The sequence below is a fragment of the Erythrolamprus reginae genome, chromosome 6, assembly GCF_031021105.1.
Source record: "Erythrolamprus reginae isolate rEryReg1 chromosome 6, rEryReg1.hap1, whole genome shotgun sequence".
Classification (NCBI taxonomy): domain Eukaryota; kingdom Metazoa; phylum Chordata; class Lepidosauria; order Squamata; family Dipsadidae; genus Erythrolamprus; species Erythrolamprus reginae.
The window spans coordinates 37,686,654-37,701,448 of record NC_091955.1 but is presented as its reverse complement, the minus strand read 5'-3'; the positions used below and the strand labels follow the sequence as shown (position 1 = coordinate 37,701,448).

General features: G+C 40.5%; 1 protein-coding gene across 4 annotated transcripts in view; it reads right to left on the bottom strand.

Moving 5' to 3' along the window:
• Positions 1-14,795, bottom strand: part of CNTN1 (contactin 1) — a 760,044-nt gene that overhangs the window by 230,964 nt on the left and 514,285 nt on the right. For all 4 annotated transcript variants that reach the window (XM_070755541.1, XM_070755544.1, XM_070755542.1 and 1 more), the window contains one exon: positions 7,419-7,594. In XM_070755541.1, the coding sequence (XP_070611642.1) occupies positions 7,419-7,594 (176 nt within the window). The remainder of the gene's footprint in view (positions 1-7,418; positions 7,595-14,795) is intronic.

The window sequence follows — 14,795 nt, the reverse complement described above, 5'->3', positions numbered from 1 at the left end:
TCTAGGAAAATTGCTGCATACCCAGCGGAATCATCATGCCCTACTCTAAATATATAGAACCAAATGGATAAAAAAGAAGTTCCTCTTCCCTCTTCCCTAGTCCAAGTTAAATTATAATCTTACATAAAATAATAATATCCTCATAGTACATCTTTCTAAATTAAAGTTTGTATCTTCTATTATTCCATAAATTCTATTTTCAATAGTTACCACTGAGATAGTTTCTCTTCTTTAAAAGAAGCATAATCAAACAAAATCTTCATTAACTTCAGTTTTCATAATTCTTATCGTTCTAATTCAATACATACAGTATCATACTCCAGTTTTTATATATTTATATATCATAATTCAGTTCATTACTCATCCTAGATTAATTCCATTATTAATTCATAATCCTTAGTTCTTCTCTATTTAATATTCATAATAAGATCTTATTAACAGTGCCTTACATTCCAGTTAGTATCCTCTTTAATTTTTCCCAAAGCTACTTCTAGACTGCACCTATCCTAATAATTTAAACAGTAAAATTATACACTTCATTAACATTAATCATCCCTTAAAAATCATAACCCATTTTCAATTTCATTTTTCCATTCTTTCCCTCTTTCAAAATTTGTATTTAAAATTTTACCCAAAAAGTGATTTTATAAATCCAAAAATATCTCAATTGAACATTATATGCAACATATGTAACTTTTTTCACTTTAACTAATTCCCGTTTCATTAAAACATTTTAACTCCAACCCGAAATTCATTCCATTTGCCATTATAATTTATTTGTAATCAAAACCAATTAAAAATTAATTTAATTATCATCTTTACCTCATTGCCTCTTTATATCATTACATCTTTTTACACATTTTTAATTCTTATAAGAAACAACATTGTAGCATCCTTAAAACTTTTTCCTTAAAAATGCTGTTATATATATTGTCAAACATATTTCACCCCATAGTTCTTTTTCTAAATTTAACTCCAAACATAATTTCAAGCTATCTCTAATGTAAAAAAACCCCAATATATAAAAAATTGTTCTCTTATCCTTTTATGTAAGCATATTTCTGTTCCCCACCTAAATATATATCACTACATCCATATAACATAATTAATATATTTATATATCCATTACATCCTTACATCCTAACATCATTACTTCTTTTCATATATTTTAAATTATTTAGTTTAATTTCTATACGTAATAGTAATTTATCATCCTTTCAAAAAAAAATTCTTTAAGTCTTTTTACTTAACAATGCTGTTATTTTGTGCTCCAATCTGTTTTTTATAGAGGGAAAAAAGAACAATATATAAAGTTATATTCTCTTGCCAAATTATATAAACATGTCTCTGCAAAGTTCCTTTGCAAAGTTCCTCTGTTCCAAAACAATGCTGATATCATCCTTTCTTGAAGAGAAAATACATAACAACGAAAGCCAATCCTTCCAAAGCAATAAGAAACCATCTGTTGCGTTCTTTTAAAAATACAAATCTCAAGTCTCAATGTAATGTCTCCTCAGATCTAGAAGATGGCAGACCATACACAAAGCTGTTACCTCTTTTCCTTAAGAGCAAAGGAAAATAGTTTCGAGAGACAAAAAAGAAACATAATCCAAATAATATCCAAATAGAATCCAAATTCAAGTTCAATATTTTAAGCCTTTGAACCTCTTTGAAAAAGAAGAGGAAATATATTGGGCAATTATGCTGAACTTTCCACGCTTCCGCTATATGCCTCCATAATGAGTAGCTGCTGCAATCTCATTTCCGGTGTTCTGTTTCTGTTCGTAAAAAATATCCAAAATATCCTTTTCAGATCTCTTAGCACTCCAACCTCTCCAGCACACCGCTTAGTTCTTTTTTACCTTGCCAATGCTTTTAATTTTCTTCTCTTCCCAGATGTTACCGCTCTTCTTCAATCTCTTGCATTGCGTTGTCTCCCGTGGCTGGTGTCGGCACAGGCATGGCAGCCTGGCCAACCTTGCACCACCGCCGGTGCGAGACCAGATCGGTTCACCTGGAGGGGATTTGCCAACCCCCTACCAGGCCCCTGATAGTGTCCCCTATGTCACCTCCCCTTCGGGGAGGATCGAGCTCAGTTCAGCAGAGTGAGGGCAGCTCCAAGTTGCCACGGCCACACTGCCAGCTGCCTACAAAGAAAACTTTTATAAACTTTTCTACAGCTGGTACATGTCCCCATCAAGACTCACAAAGATTTTTCCAAAATTGAATATCTGCTGGAAATGTAAGCAACAGACAGGGACTTTTTTTTTTCACATGTGGTGGTCCTGCCCCAAAATACAAAATGTTTGGAAAAATACTCATAGTTGGCTTATAGAAATTACAAAAGAAAAGATAGAGTTTACACCAGAAGGTATGCTTCTAGGAATTGGGAAAGAACAATACCCCCAAAAAATGTTATATCTTATGACACATATAATTACCAAGGTAAGAATCTCTATCACGCAAATGTGGAAAAAATATCAGATTCCACCTGAAAATTTAATTATATTAAAAATATATAGATGTGTGGAAATGGACCAAATGACGAATGCAATTAAAGGAATGAAAAGTAAAGATACCAACAAAACTTGTCAAAAATGGCACGAATCAAATCTAACAATGCAGAGTATCAGTGTACACAAACAGAAAGAAAATCAATATAAAAATATATAGATGCATAGAGATATGAAACAACTATCTATGTTTAATTATTGATTGCTATAAAACAAAGAATATTTTTGCTTGTTTTATACACGTAAGTGCATAGAGTTAAATTTAAGATAATGTGTAGAATTGACAATTCAAAATGTAACAGATACGGAGCATGAACTATTTAGAAATGTATATATGCTATCCTTTGTTTTTTTCAAAATCAATTAAAAAAAATTAAAAAAAGATTTAGGCAAAGTCCTCTTTTTAAGTTTGTTGCTCTTATTTGTTTTGTAGTCCAGATCTGGTTGCACTATCACATTGAAATCACCCAACACAGAGATATTCTCATAGTTTAATTCATTAATTTTCTTGTGTAACTTTAAGTAAAAGGCTTCTTGATTGTCATTTGGGGCATATATTGCTACCAACAATATTTTGCCTTCTTCATCTGAATAAATATGATGGTAGTCAATTTTCTTTTGTATATACAAAGCAACTCCTCTTTTAGCCTGATCTATTAATGAAGTATAAAGTTCTCCAAATGACTTATTTTCTAAACAAAATTTATGTTGATTTTTAATATGAACTTCCTGAAGACAAATTATATCCAAATTTATTTTTTTAAGTTTGTTAAAAATTCTATTTATCTTATTTGATGAATTAAGTCCATTAATATTTATTGAAATCCATTTAAGCTTTTCATCCATTTTCAATTTGTATTTGTTTTCCTATTTGCTTTTGCCTCTCCTTTGCTGCTCTCGTCATCACCCTTTCTCTTTGTTCCTTACTATCAGTCAGAAAAAGTTGTTCTACACTTGTTATTGCTCCTTGGTCTTGAGGTGAGATATCTGCTCCTCCCGCTTTCACACTTAGTAAGTATTCTTCACTTAAGATTTTTAGTCCCTCTTCTATGGGAGCTGGTTCCTATGTCCTCACAGCTACTTGCATCTCCTTCGCTCCTTCCTTGGTCTGTTCAAACTTCTGATGAAAAAACAGTTCAGCTTTATTAACTTAATTCAGTCTATATCTTTGACCTTGCCATACCAGAAATATGCCATTTGGAATCAGCCATCTAAAATCGATTCCTCTTTGGTGAAGCTTTCTTGTTAAAAAATGGTATTCTCTTCGTAGATCTCTTATCTTCCTTGGGACCTGCTTTAAAACTGTAATTTCCTTCTCTCTATACTTGATAGTCGCAGTTCTCAGCTTTTGAAGTATTTGCATTCTACACCGTTTTTTAGTAAGTCTAGCATGAACTGCTCTTGGTAAATTGTGTTTGACCACATATCTAGTGCTCACTCTGAAAGCTTCATCAATATCAATCATTATTTTTCTTTGTCTTCTTCCACTGTTTCTGCCAAAATATCACCTAATATCTCTTGAAGATTCTCACCTTTGTCTTCTGGAATGTTCTGAAAATGCAGATAAAATTCTGCGTGGTCTTCTTCAAGAATTACTGAATTTTTTTCTTGTTTTTTCTCTTCTGTCATCAATTCCTCTATCGTTTATGGGTCTGCACCTTTTCTTTGACCTTTTGTATTCATTGCTCGTTTTTAGCAATAATTTCCTTCATTCCTTTCATTTCAACATTAACACAATTTAAATTTTTTATCACTTGGTTCAGATTTTCTTTAACTAAATTGAATTCTTGATTAGCACTTTCTCTACTCAATTTTACTTCTTCTCTTAAAGCCTGAATTGCACTCTTAATTTCAGCAAATTCCAATTTCTCTGTGATGCCTGATGTCTGTGGAGGAGTGCTTGTAGAATGAGGTGGTTTCTTTGCTGCCATTTTATAATCCAATCAGTCTGAAGTATTCCAATCAGGTAATAATCCAAAGGATGGGTATACAAACCCGGTGTTAAAAACACCCGATAAAATAAAAAAATAGTTTTTCAAAAAATCAAATATAATCCAATAAATAGATAGAAATATCCAGTGATCAAACAAATACAAGTAAAAGAAGAAGAGAGGAACTGCCAAAGAAGAAAAAATAAAAAGCCCAAAAAATAAAAATAAAATCCTGTAGTAGGTAAAAATACCTGGCAATCCCAAGAACGCCCGATAAAATTGAGTCCAATCAAAAAAAAAATGAAGAAAAAAATCCCCCCCCTCAAAATTACCTAGTCAGACCCAACACTTGAATTGGGGTCTGATAAAAGGAGGAATATAAAAGCCAATTCTCAGGAAGAAGCTATCAAAATCAAAATCTGATAAAAATAATAAGATAATAAAAAATAGAAAAAAGTAAAGTATAATAAAAAAAGGTCTAAGAAAATAAAAATAAGAATTTAAAGATTTAAAAATAAAAAAAATTAAAAATCAAATATAATTTTTTTTAAAAAAAACAAACAAACTTGAATTACAGATAAAATAAAATTAAGGTTCAAATAGAAAAAGTGTCTGGGTATAAAAATTATAGGATTATAACATATAACCCTAAAAGGGTCTTTTAGCTGAATTATTATACAGAAGCCTCAAACCAAGAAGCAGAGTTAATGTACTTTTCAAAAGAAAAAAAACATGTTTATCACTTTGTAGCAATAACAAGATCATATGCTGCAACGTCCTGCCTGTCAGCGACTACTTCAGCTTCAGCTTCAGCTTCAACCACAACAACACAAGAGCACACAACAGATTTAAACTTAATATTAACCGCTGTAAAAAATATGACTTCAGTAACCGAGTTGTCGAAGCGTGGAACTCATTACCGGACTCCATAGTGTCATCCCCAAACCCCCAACACTTTACCCTTAGATTATTCACGGTTGACCTCTCCAGATTCCTAAGAGGTCAGTAAGGGGCGAGTACAAGTGCACTAGAGTGCCTTCCGTCACCTGTCCTATTGCTCTCCTATATCTCCTATACCATTCTTCTATTCCTATATTTCTTCTTCTATTCTTTCATTGATATGTTCTATTACTATATCTTCTTTTCTATTCTTTCTTAGATATATTTTACTATGAGTATCTCCTCTATAACCTTCATCATGTATTTTATTATGTATACTGTATATAGATATATACCCACTAAAACACTCATTGTGTATTGGACAAAATAAATAAATAAATAAACACACTGAGTCAACAAACTGCACCTGGCTTTGTTATTAAATGTAGCAAAATGTCAAGGCCACTTTCCTATGCTGCAGCCTGTACTTTTTCTTTTAACTTCTTGCCACTAGATGGCAGTATAAGAAAAGCCTTTAAAAAAAAATAGAATGAAAGAATCTTTCAAAGTATTTTAAGTATATAAAAAGTATATATTAAGTATATATTTTAAGTATATAAAAAGAAAGCAATAAAAGATACTGAAAATCCAGCCAAAACAAGCAGAAATACTTTTCTCTTTAAAATATCAGCTTCTTTAGAGTTGTAGCACTTTACAAAAACATTGTTAACATATCGTTTTGGCACTTTAAATGCAGCATTCATGAGATATGGCAATACACAAAGCTTTCCCCGCCACTGAGCCGGAAATCAAAGTTCCGGTGTTTTCACATGTTGTTCCAAGTCAAATTTTAAGAAACCTCCAATATATCTCTTCTCTCCAAAGTCCAGATTTTAAATTCCCAAAACAATTCAGATGGCCCCATGAATATTGATGAGCTTCTCAGCTTCAGTCACTTCCGAGGCTATAAGTAACTGATTACTTCCAGCAGGCTGATGGTCAGGGGACTGGCTTCCTGCAGGATTTTGCGATATCCTGCAGATCCCCAGATGTTCCCCTCTCTCACCTGACTCTCCAAGCCAAGACAGTAAACATCATGAGACCCCAATCAGCCGCGGTTCAACAGGCTACCCCAGAGAATTTGGGAGTCTGTTGTGTCGCTTCGGCTTGGCTCCGCCCCCTCATTTACATTTAAATATTTAATTTAATTCATATAATTATTTATTTAACACTGTGTGAGGCATCCCTTTTGACTCTGAACACTTTAGGGAACAGGTCATCCATATTTCTGGAGGCACAGTATTCCACAAGATACTTCCACAAGTATCTAAACAAGTATCTTGTTTAGATACTTCCATAAGACGGGTAGTATCTAAACAAGAAACTCTACATGCTTGCCTATCCATTCAATTTTTTATGTATTTGTGGAGGGAATTTTAATATCTTGGCTCAAAACTAATACACCAAATAGGATATGCTGTTTGAAGAACCCATAGAGTACTCAAAGCAGCACTTTGAGAGGTTCTTTAAGTAGCCAGGGAAATTCAAGAAATGGATTATTATTATTTATTAGATTTGTATGCCTCCCCTCTCCGAAAACTCGGGGCTCCAAGGTTTTGCCTAAACAAAAAATGACAGTTACAATAAATAAATAATATATGTAGTCTGACACTGAACACAGTGGGATGGATTCATCATACTGAGACTGATTCATATCAATCATTCTTCTGACCCAAGTGCAGTTTTTTGTGTTTAGTTGCAGGAAGAATTTTGAAAGAAGACATTGCTATGTATAAACAACATTCTCTATTGTCAGGACATGACAATAACCAATTTTTGGAATAACTTATTTTGATGCTGGAGTATTACTAATGAACTTATGATCAATAAGTTTATAGAAGACTCATGACACAGAAACTTTCTTTTCTTCTAAGTAGGAAGCAAACTGTAATATGGTTTCTGGAGTAAATTGTAATACTGGGGGGGGGGGGACACACTTCATAATAATTATTCCATCTTTTCCTTTCTCCAAAATACTAAGAAAAAAATTACATCAAATGTTAATATGTCAACAGAGAAATGTGAGGCAACTCACCATGATAGATCTTTCATAATAATCACTCTCTTTATCAACATTTACTGGATATCCATTTAAGAGCCAAATAAAAGTCAGGTCTAAAGAAGGATCATGGGATGCAAGACATTGCATGGTAGCGTTCAATCCAACAATGACATCAACATTAGTTGGTGCTAATGTTATCCTTGTTGCAGCTTTGCAGTTAACAGAAAAAAGGTGGTTATATATTAGCAAGTAATTAAATATTCAACAATTAAGGTTCTGATCTACTTAAAAGCTGAAAAATATACTTTACATTGGGTGACTGCATTTCAATAGCAAAAGAGATATAATTATAATAATAACAACAATAATAATAATAACAATAATAATAATAATAACAATAATAATAACAACAATAATAAATAATAATTTATTAGACTTGTACACCACCCCTCTCCGAAGACTCAGAGTAAAATCATATAAGTAAAATATTTTTAAAATTTGTGGTTGTTTTGGTAGGTCTTTCTTTTTTTTGCAAATTCTGATACAGAAATGGTTTTTATTTAACCTTTCTTTCATGGATAATATTTACAGTTCTAGGCCAATCTTAGGGTCAATGGTAAAAATTATGATAACAACCTGCGTCAAAGATTATTCATAAGAGACAGATTTGGAGAATGATACAGCAGTGGGAGCATCATGTAAATTTATCATACCAATTTCTTTAGAATAATGTCCCAGATCACAGCTGAGACTAGAAACAGCAAATACAAGCAGCAGATATTTAAATATTTCAAGAGGTTATTTCTAGAAATTTAATCTTTATGGGGACTTTAATAAAGTGTTGGTGAAAATTTGCATTTATGTCAACAAGGGTAATATTTCTGCATTAAATATATATATATTTAAATCCTCAAACCAAATTTATGGTGCGAAGTTTTGTTAGCACCATGTAAATTTACTGCAGGATACATAAATAAATAACAGGTTGAGTGTCTGCAATGTAATTAGTATAACAGGGAAGTTCAGAATTAACATAATTTATCTATAAATAAAATACCGTATTTTTCAGAGTATAAGACGTACCTTGGTTTTGGGGGAGGAAAATAGTGTGAAAAAATATGTCTACCGGGTATTCATTTGGCTAGCATCCTTAGTCTGGCCAGCTTCAGCACATTATTTTATCCCCTGGTTAAGTCTGCAAAGACTTAGGGCTAGAAAAAACGTTATTTGGAGTGAGTAGCAATTAAAAACCCTGCAAGCTGTTAAGAGCCAGGAAAATTGTTAGTGCCTGATTAGGGCTGAAAAAAAGCCCTAAGGAGGATAAGATGCACCCAAATTTTCAACCTCTTTTTTTTTGGGGGGGGGGGGAGGACATCTTATACTCTGAAAAATACGGTGCTCAAATTGCTATTTTTGTATAAGAGTACATAAGATTCTATTCTTAATACAATAAAGAATGTGCACAAAATATTTCTTATTGCTCAATAATATTTAAAATAACTTCTATGAAATACTCCAACACTATTTTTAATAATATTACTATAAATAGTCACTTGTTAAATGACTATGATTTGAATTTAATCCTGTTTAAAATTATGTCAGATCTAGCTTAAAGTTATATAAAATACTATTTTATAATGCTATGTGTTATTCTGAGGAAAGAATTATATAATTTCTATTTGACTATTGCAGGGGTGTCAAACACAAGGGTTAGGGCAGCAGCCTGCCAGCTGAGGGGTTCTGTAAGAAGCACTGTGCAGGTGAGTTTGTGATTGCCAGGCTGGCCCTAAGCAGCAGGCAGAGGCATAGGGGAGGAAGAACATTATCTGGCCTGTGTGAAATGTTGGGCAGCACTGGCCGCCTACCCGCATGTTCTGCCCCACAGTATGTCCTTGCTTCCCTATGGCCACCGCAGCTAGGATGGGGCAGAAGGTTAGGCAGCCATCCAATGTGTCTGTGGGCTGGATTGTGTGCCTCCCCCCATGCATCTACCTTCACCTGCTGCCATGAAGAAGGGGAGGCAGGTGGCAAGGCAAGGGCGGAGCCATCCAACTTCATCTTCTAGCTGTGCTGCAATGTGGGATGAGTCTTATGCCTGCCATCCCACTCATGACTGCAGGCTACTTCAACTAACTGCTAGCTGTAGTTCAGCACTTCAAATCTTACCACTGACTCAATAATAATAATTAATAATAATTTATTAGATTTGTATGCTGCCCCTCTCCTAGGACTCAAGGTTGACTCAGGATTCCATCCTTCTGAAGTGGGTAAAATGAGGCCCAGATTGTTGGGGCCAATATGCTGATTTTGTAAACAGCTTAAAGAGCACTGTAAAAGCACTATGAAGGAGTATATAAGTCTAAATGCTACATATGATATGGCCCTTTTTTTAGGTTTTTCAGCACAACCTTGTAGGTTTTAGTGAGGAAGAAAAGCTGGCTTGCGAAGGACCGTTGAAACTTACCTGAACGGTCTTCTCGATGCACTGCAAGGAGAGTCCAGGATGGGTAATTCTTCAGTCTGATTGGTCGGGACTGAGTTTAATTTAAATAATAGGCAGGTACCGCCCCCCTTAGCCCTCCAGTCTAAAGGAAACGAAGGAGCAGTATAGCTAACACAAATTTATTCAACATTCAAGGTAACTGGAAAAAAACAACTCCCAAAGGCATACCCTTGTCAGAAAGAGTCCCTGGTCCCAATTTGGGAGGGTCTGGACTCTCCTTGCAGTGCATCGAGAAGACCGTTCAGGTAAGTTTCAACGGTCCTTCTCCAATGCACTTGCAAGGAGAGTCCAGGATGGGATATACCCAAGATATTAACCAAGGGAGGGAGAAGGTCGGACCGGGGGCTCTGAGAAGGAACACACCCGCTGTAGTACCCTCCTCCCAAATGCTGCTTCCGCGGAAGCGAAAGAGTCAATTCGATAGTGTCTGATAAATGAGGACGGCGCCGCCCAAGTGGCCGCCCTGCAAATATCCTCTAGTGAAGCCTGGGTGCTCCAGGCTGCTGAAGTGGCCGTACTACGAGTGGAATGTCCCGTGAGTCCCTGAGGCACAGGGGATCCTTTAGTCCGGTAAGCCTCTCTAATGCAATCACAAAGCCAGCGGCTGATTGTCCTAGGGGAGACTTTAGTGCCCAACGTCCTGGTTGCAAAGGACACGAATAAAGCCTCCGAAACTCTGAATCCCTGAGTCCTGCGAATGTAAATTTTCAGAGCTCGTCTCACATCGAGCTTATGCCACCTAAGCTCCGAGGGGTGAGTCCCGTGGGTACAGAAGTCTGGGAGGACTACCTCCTGTGTCCTGTGGAAAGCAGAGTTGATCTTTGGTAGAAAGGCTGGGTCAAGTCTTAAGACCACCCTGTCCGTGTGAAAGGTGCAAAGATCCTCCCTGATTGAGAACGCTGCAATCTCAGAGACCCTCCTGGCGGATGTGATTGCGACCAAAAGGGCCGTCTTGAGGGTTAACATTCTGAGAGGTATGTGGCGAAAAGGTTCAAATGGAGGTCCCGTTAAGGCGTGGAGCACCAAGGATAAATCCCAAGAAGGGAACCGATGGATCGGTGGTGGTCTGATGTTAGCTGCCCCTTTCAAAAAGTCCCTGATCCAGGGGTGTCTGGTCAGAGGGCGGGAGTTGCCCCCTCCTATGATGGTGGATAAAGCGGCCACATGACGGCGTAAGGTGTTTGGAGCAAGACCTTTTTCAAGGCCCGCCTGAAGAAAACTTAGGACCAGGGGAGGGGAGGCCTTTTGTGGATCCACCTCCCGCTCCTCACAGAACCTGGAGAAGGAAACCCAGGTAGCCTGGTATATTCTTCTTGTCGAAGGCCTGCGAGCCGCCTGGATTGTATCAATAACTGCCTCTGGTAAGAGATGTTGTCTTAGATGTTGCCGCTCAATTTCCATACGGTCAGCTGCCACCACTGTGGCTCTGGATGGGAGATCGAGCCCTGGGAGAGGGAAATCAGGTGATCTGGAATCCTCCAGGGGGGTGACACTGACAGTTGCATCAAGTCCGCAAACCAAAGGCGACGCGGCCAGTATGGAGCCAGCAACAGTACCTCCGCTCGTTGCTCCAGAATCTTTCGCATGACCCTGGGGATGATGGAGATCGGGGGAAATGCATATAGAAGTCCTGGCGGCCACCGTATCCGAAGAGCGTCCACTCCTTCCGCTCCGGGGGTCGGGAAGCGGGAGAAGAAACGTGGGAGCTGGGAGTTGCTTCGGGTAGCAAACAGGTCCAGGATTGGCATCCCAAACTTTCGAGTGATGATCTGAAAAATTGCTGGATCCAGCTGCCACTCCCCTGGATCCAATGTCTCCCGGCTCAGCCAGTCCGCGCACACATTCTCTACGCCTGAGATGTGCTCCGCTGACAGGGAAGCCAGATTTGCCTCTGCCCATCTGAACAGGGACTCTGACTCCCTCATCAGTCGTCGAGACCGAGTCCCCCCTTGTCTGTTGATGTGAGACCGGGTAGAGACATTGTCGGTCCGAACCAGGACATGGTGGCCCGTTACCAGGTTCGCGAAGCTGAGGAGAGCCAGGGAAACTGCCTTTAACTCCAAGAAGTTGATGTTGACTTCTCTCAGGTCGGATGGGTCCCAAAGGCCCTGGGCCAAATTGGAGGAAAGATGGGCTCCCCATCCCGTCAGGCTGGCGTCTGTCGTCATTGTCAGAAATTGCTTGTCTAGGAAGAGTGACCCCTTTGTGAGAGCTGGGGAAATCCACCACCGTAAGGACCGTCGAACTGCCGGGTCGAGGTGCACCTGAAGGTGGGAATGGCTGGTCTTTCTCCTTTGGTATGGTAGGAGGAACCACTGGAGAGGGCGTAGGTGGTACCTGGCCCATGGAATGATGTCGATACAGGACACCAGTGTACCTAGAAGCTTGGACAGAGACGAGAGTCTGGGGAACTGCTGTGTCGCCAAGCTCCGGACGAGCTCTCTGATAGTGGACTGCCTCTCCTGGGACAGGAAAACAAGTCCCTTCCTGGAGTCTATACTGGTACCCAGGTGGGCCAGCCGTGTTGTGGGAGTCAAGTGGCTTTTTTCGAAGTTGATCGAAAAGCCGTGGTCCTGAAGTGTCTGGATCGTGAGATGCAGGTCCTGAAGCGCAAGGTCTCGTGATCTGGACAGAATCACGATATCGTCCAGATAGGCCATTAGGCGCACCGACTTCTGCCTGAGGCCTGCCGTGAGAACGTCCAGCAGCTTCGTGAAGGATCTTGGGGCCGATGAAAGCCCGAAGGGCATGGCCCTGTATTGAAAATGGACTCCATCCAGGCTGAAGCGCAGATATTGTCGGTGAGACGGAAGGATGGGGACGTGAAGGTAAGCCTCTTGTAGGTCTATGGACGTCATGTAGTCCCCCTGTCTGATAGCTGCCAGGATGGAACGCAGAGAATGCATTCTGAACCTCCTGTACTTTACATAGAGGTTCAGTCTCCGCAGGTTCAGAATGAGGCGTGCCCCTCCTGACGATTTTGGTACCAAGAAGATCGCTGAGTAGAATCCCAAACCCCGCTGAGGTATAGGGACCTCCTCGATGGCACCTATCTCCAGTAGGTGAGATACCTCCTGATATAGGAGCCTCTTCTTGGACATCTCCAAGGGGGCGCGACAAGGCAGGTAGCGACAAGGTGGAGGGCAAAGAAATTCGATCTGTAGGCCTTGTGAAACTGTTGAAGTCGCCCATGGATCTGATGAGGTGTTGGTCCAGACGTCGGAGAAATGGGTTAGTCTGCCGCCTAAAGGGATGTCCGGAAGAAAGTCACTTGGTCTTCCTGAACCCTCTGCCTGAACCTCTAAAGGGACGGCGGCCCTGGTAGGACCTGGAGCGATCAAATTGTGGGTTCCTGTCCGTGCGAAAGGAACCCTGACCGAAGGATCCCTGAAAGTAGGGCCTCGACCCTTGGTTGTTGGTCGAGGTGGAATCATTCCGAAAGGACTGCCGCCGTTGGTAAGGTGTAAAACGCCGTCCTTGCTTCTTACTGGAGTTGGGCATAATCTTCTTCTTATCCCTATCCTCCACTAGCACATCGTCCAAGATGTCTCCGAAGAGCTTCTTGCCCTTAAACGGTGAAGAAGCTAGGGCCCATTTTGACTTCACGTCGGCCTGCCAATTCCTTAGCCAGATGAGTCTGCGGGAGGCGACCGACGCGGCCATTGCCCTTGATGAGAATTTGGCGGCATTGACTGTTGCGTCCGCCGAAAATTCAGTGGCCGCCAACAGTTTGTTTAAGTCTTGGCGTAGTCTCGCATCCTGCGGATCGACTCTGGACTGAATGTCCTTTATCCAGAGGAGCGTAGCTCTATTAAAGAATGATGCCGCCGAGGCGGCTCTTACGGCCCAAGCTGACATCTGGTGAGCCCTGCGAACAACATTGTCCGCCCTTTTGTCTTCCGCTTTTAGTCCCTCCTGGGATTCTGAAGGGACTAGGGCATTTGAGACTAGGCCGGTTACCGGCTTGTCCACTATCGGCAGCTCCAGGAGGTCCTCCATGTGCTGGTCAAAGGTGTAGAAACGTCTGTCTAGGTTAGACGGGCCCTGACCCGTCGCTGGGTTTTCCCATGGGCGTTGTACAGTCTCTAGAAAAAGATGGGAGGATGGAACATTAACAGTCTCCTGTTTTGGAAATACAAAGAGGCCACTCGTAGGCTGATCTAGAGCAGAAGCAGCCCCTTGACCTCCCTCACCAGCCTGGTCAATGGTGATCCTGGCTTTGTTCAGGAGAACCCGGAAGAGTGAGGCCTTGAACAGGCCTGGTAAGGCGGGTTGCTCAGGTGGCTGTTCATCGCCGGATAACTCATCCTCATCCTCGCTGAAGCCTTCTCTGGAAAATTCATCCTCCTCCCCCGACTCCAGGATGGATTGAGAGGCTGGAGCCGTCCAGGGGTCTCTGAATCTCGACGGAGCAGGTCCGGCCGGTACCTGCTGCTGCTGAGCCACGCTAGCCTGCCCCTGTGTGTAGGCGCTGACAATCAGGTCCTGCAGGGCTTGAGGCATGGTTTGCCAGGCATCCTGTGCCGTGCGCAATCCAGCAGCCGTAGGGGTGAAAGTGGCTGCTGAAGTCTGGCCACCCTGAGGGGGCATTGGCTGTGGGGCAGTAGATGTGCTGGGCCACGCTGCTTGTCTTCCAAAAGCAAAGACATCTGGTCTGGAAGAAGTTGAGGGTTGGAAGTATCTTTCCGGTGACCAGTCCCTCACCGAGGCCGAGCCTGCTACCCCTGGTGCAAATAAGGGGGAGGCTGGCTGAGGGATGGAAATGGGGGGCTGAGCAGGCGCAAGCGTGCCTCCAGACCTCTGAGAGGATTCTAACTGTTTCTCCAGCGCTTTAATCCTCTTCTCAGCCTCCCTGAGCGCAGCCCCTTGGGAAGATTTTTGTTTCTGGGGCCTTTCCTTGGGGGTAG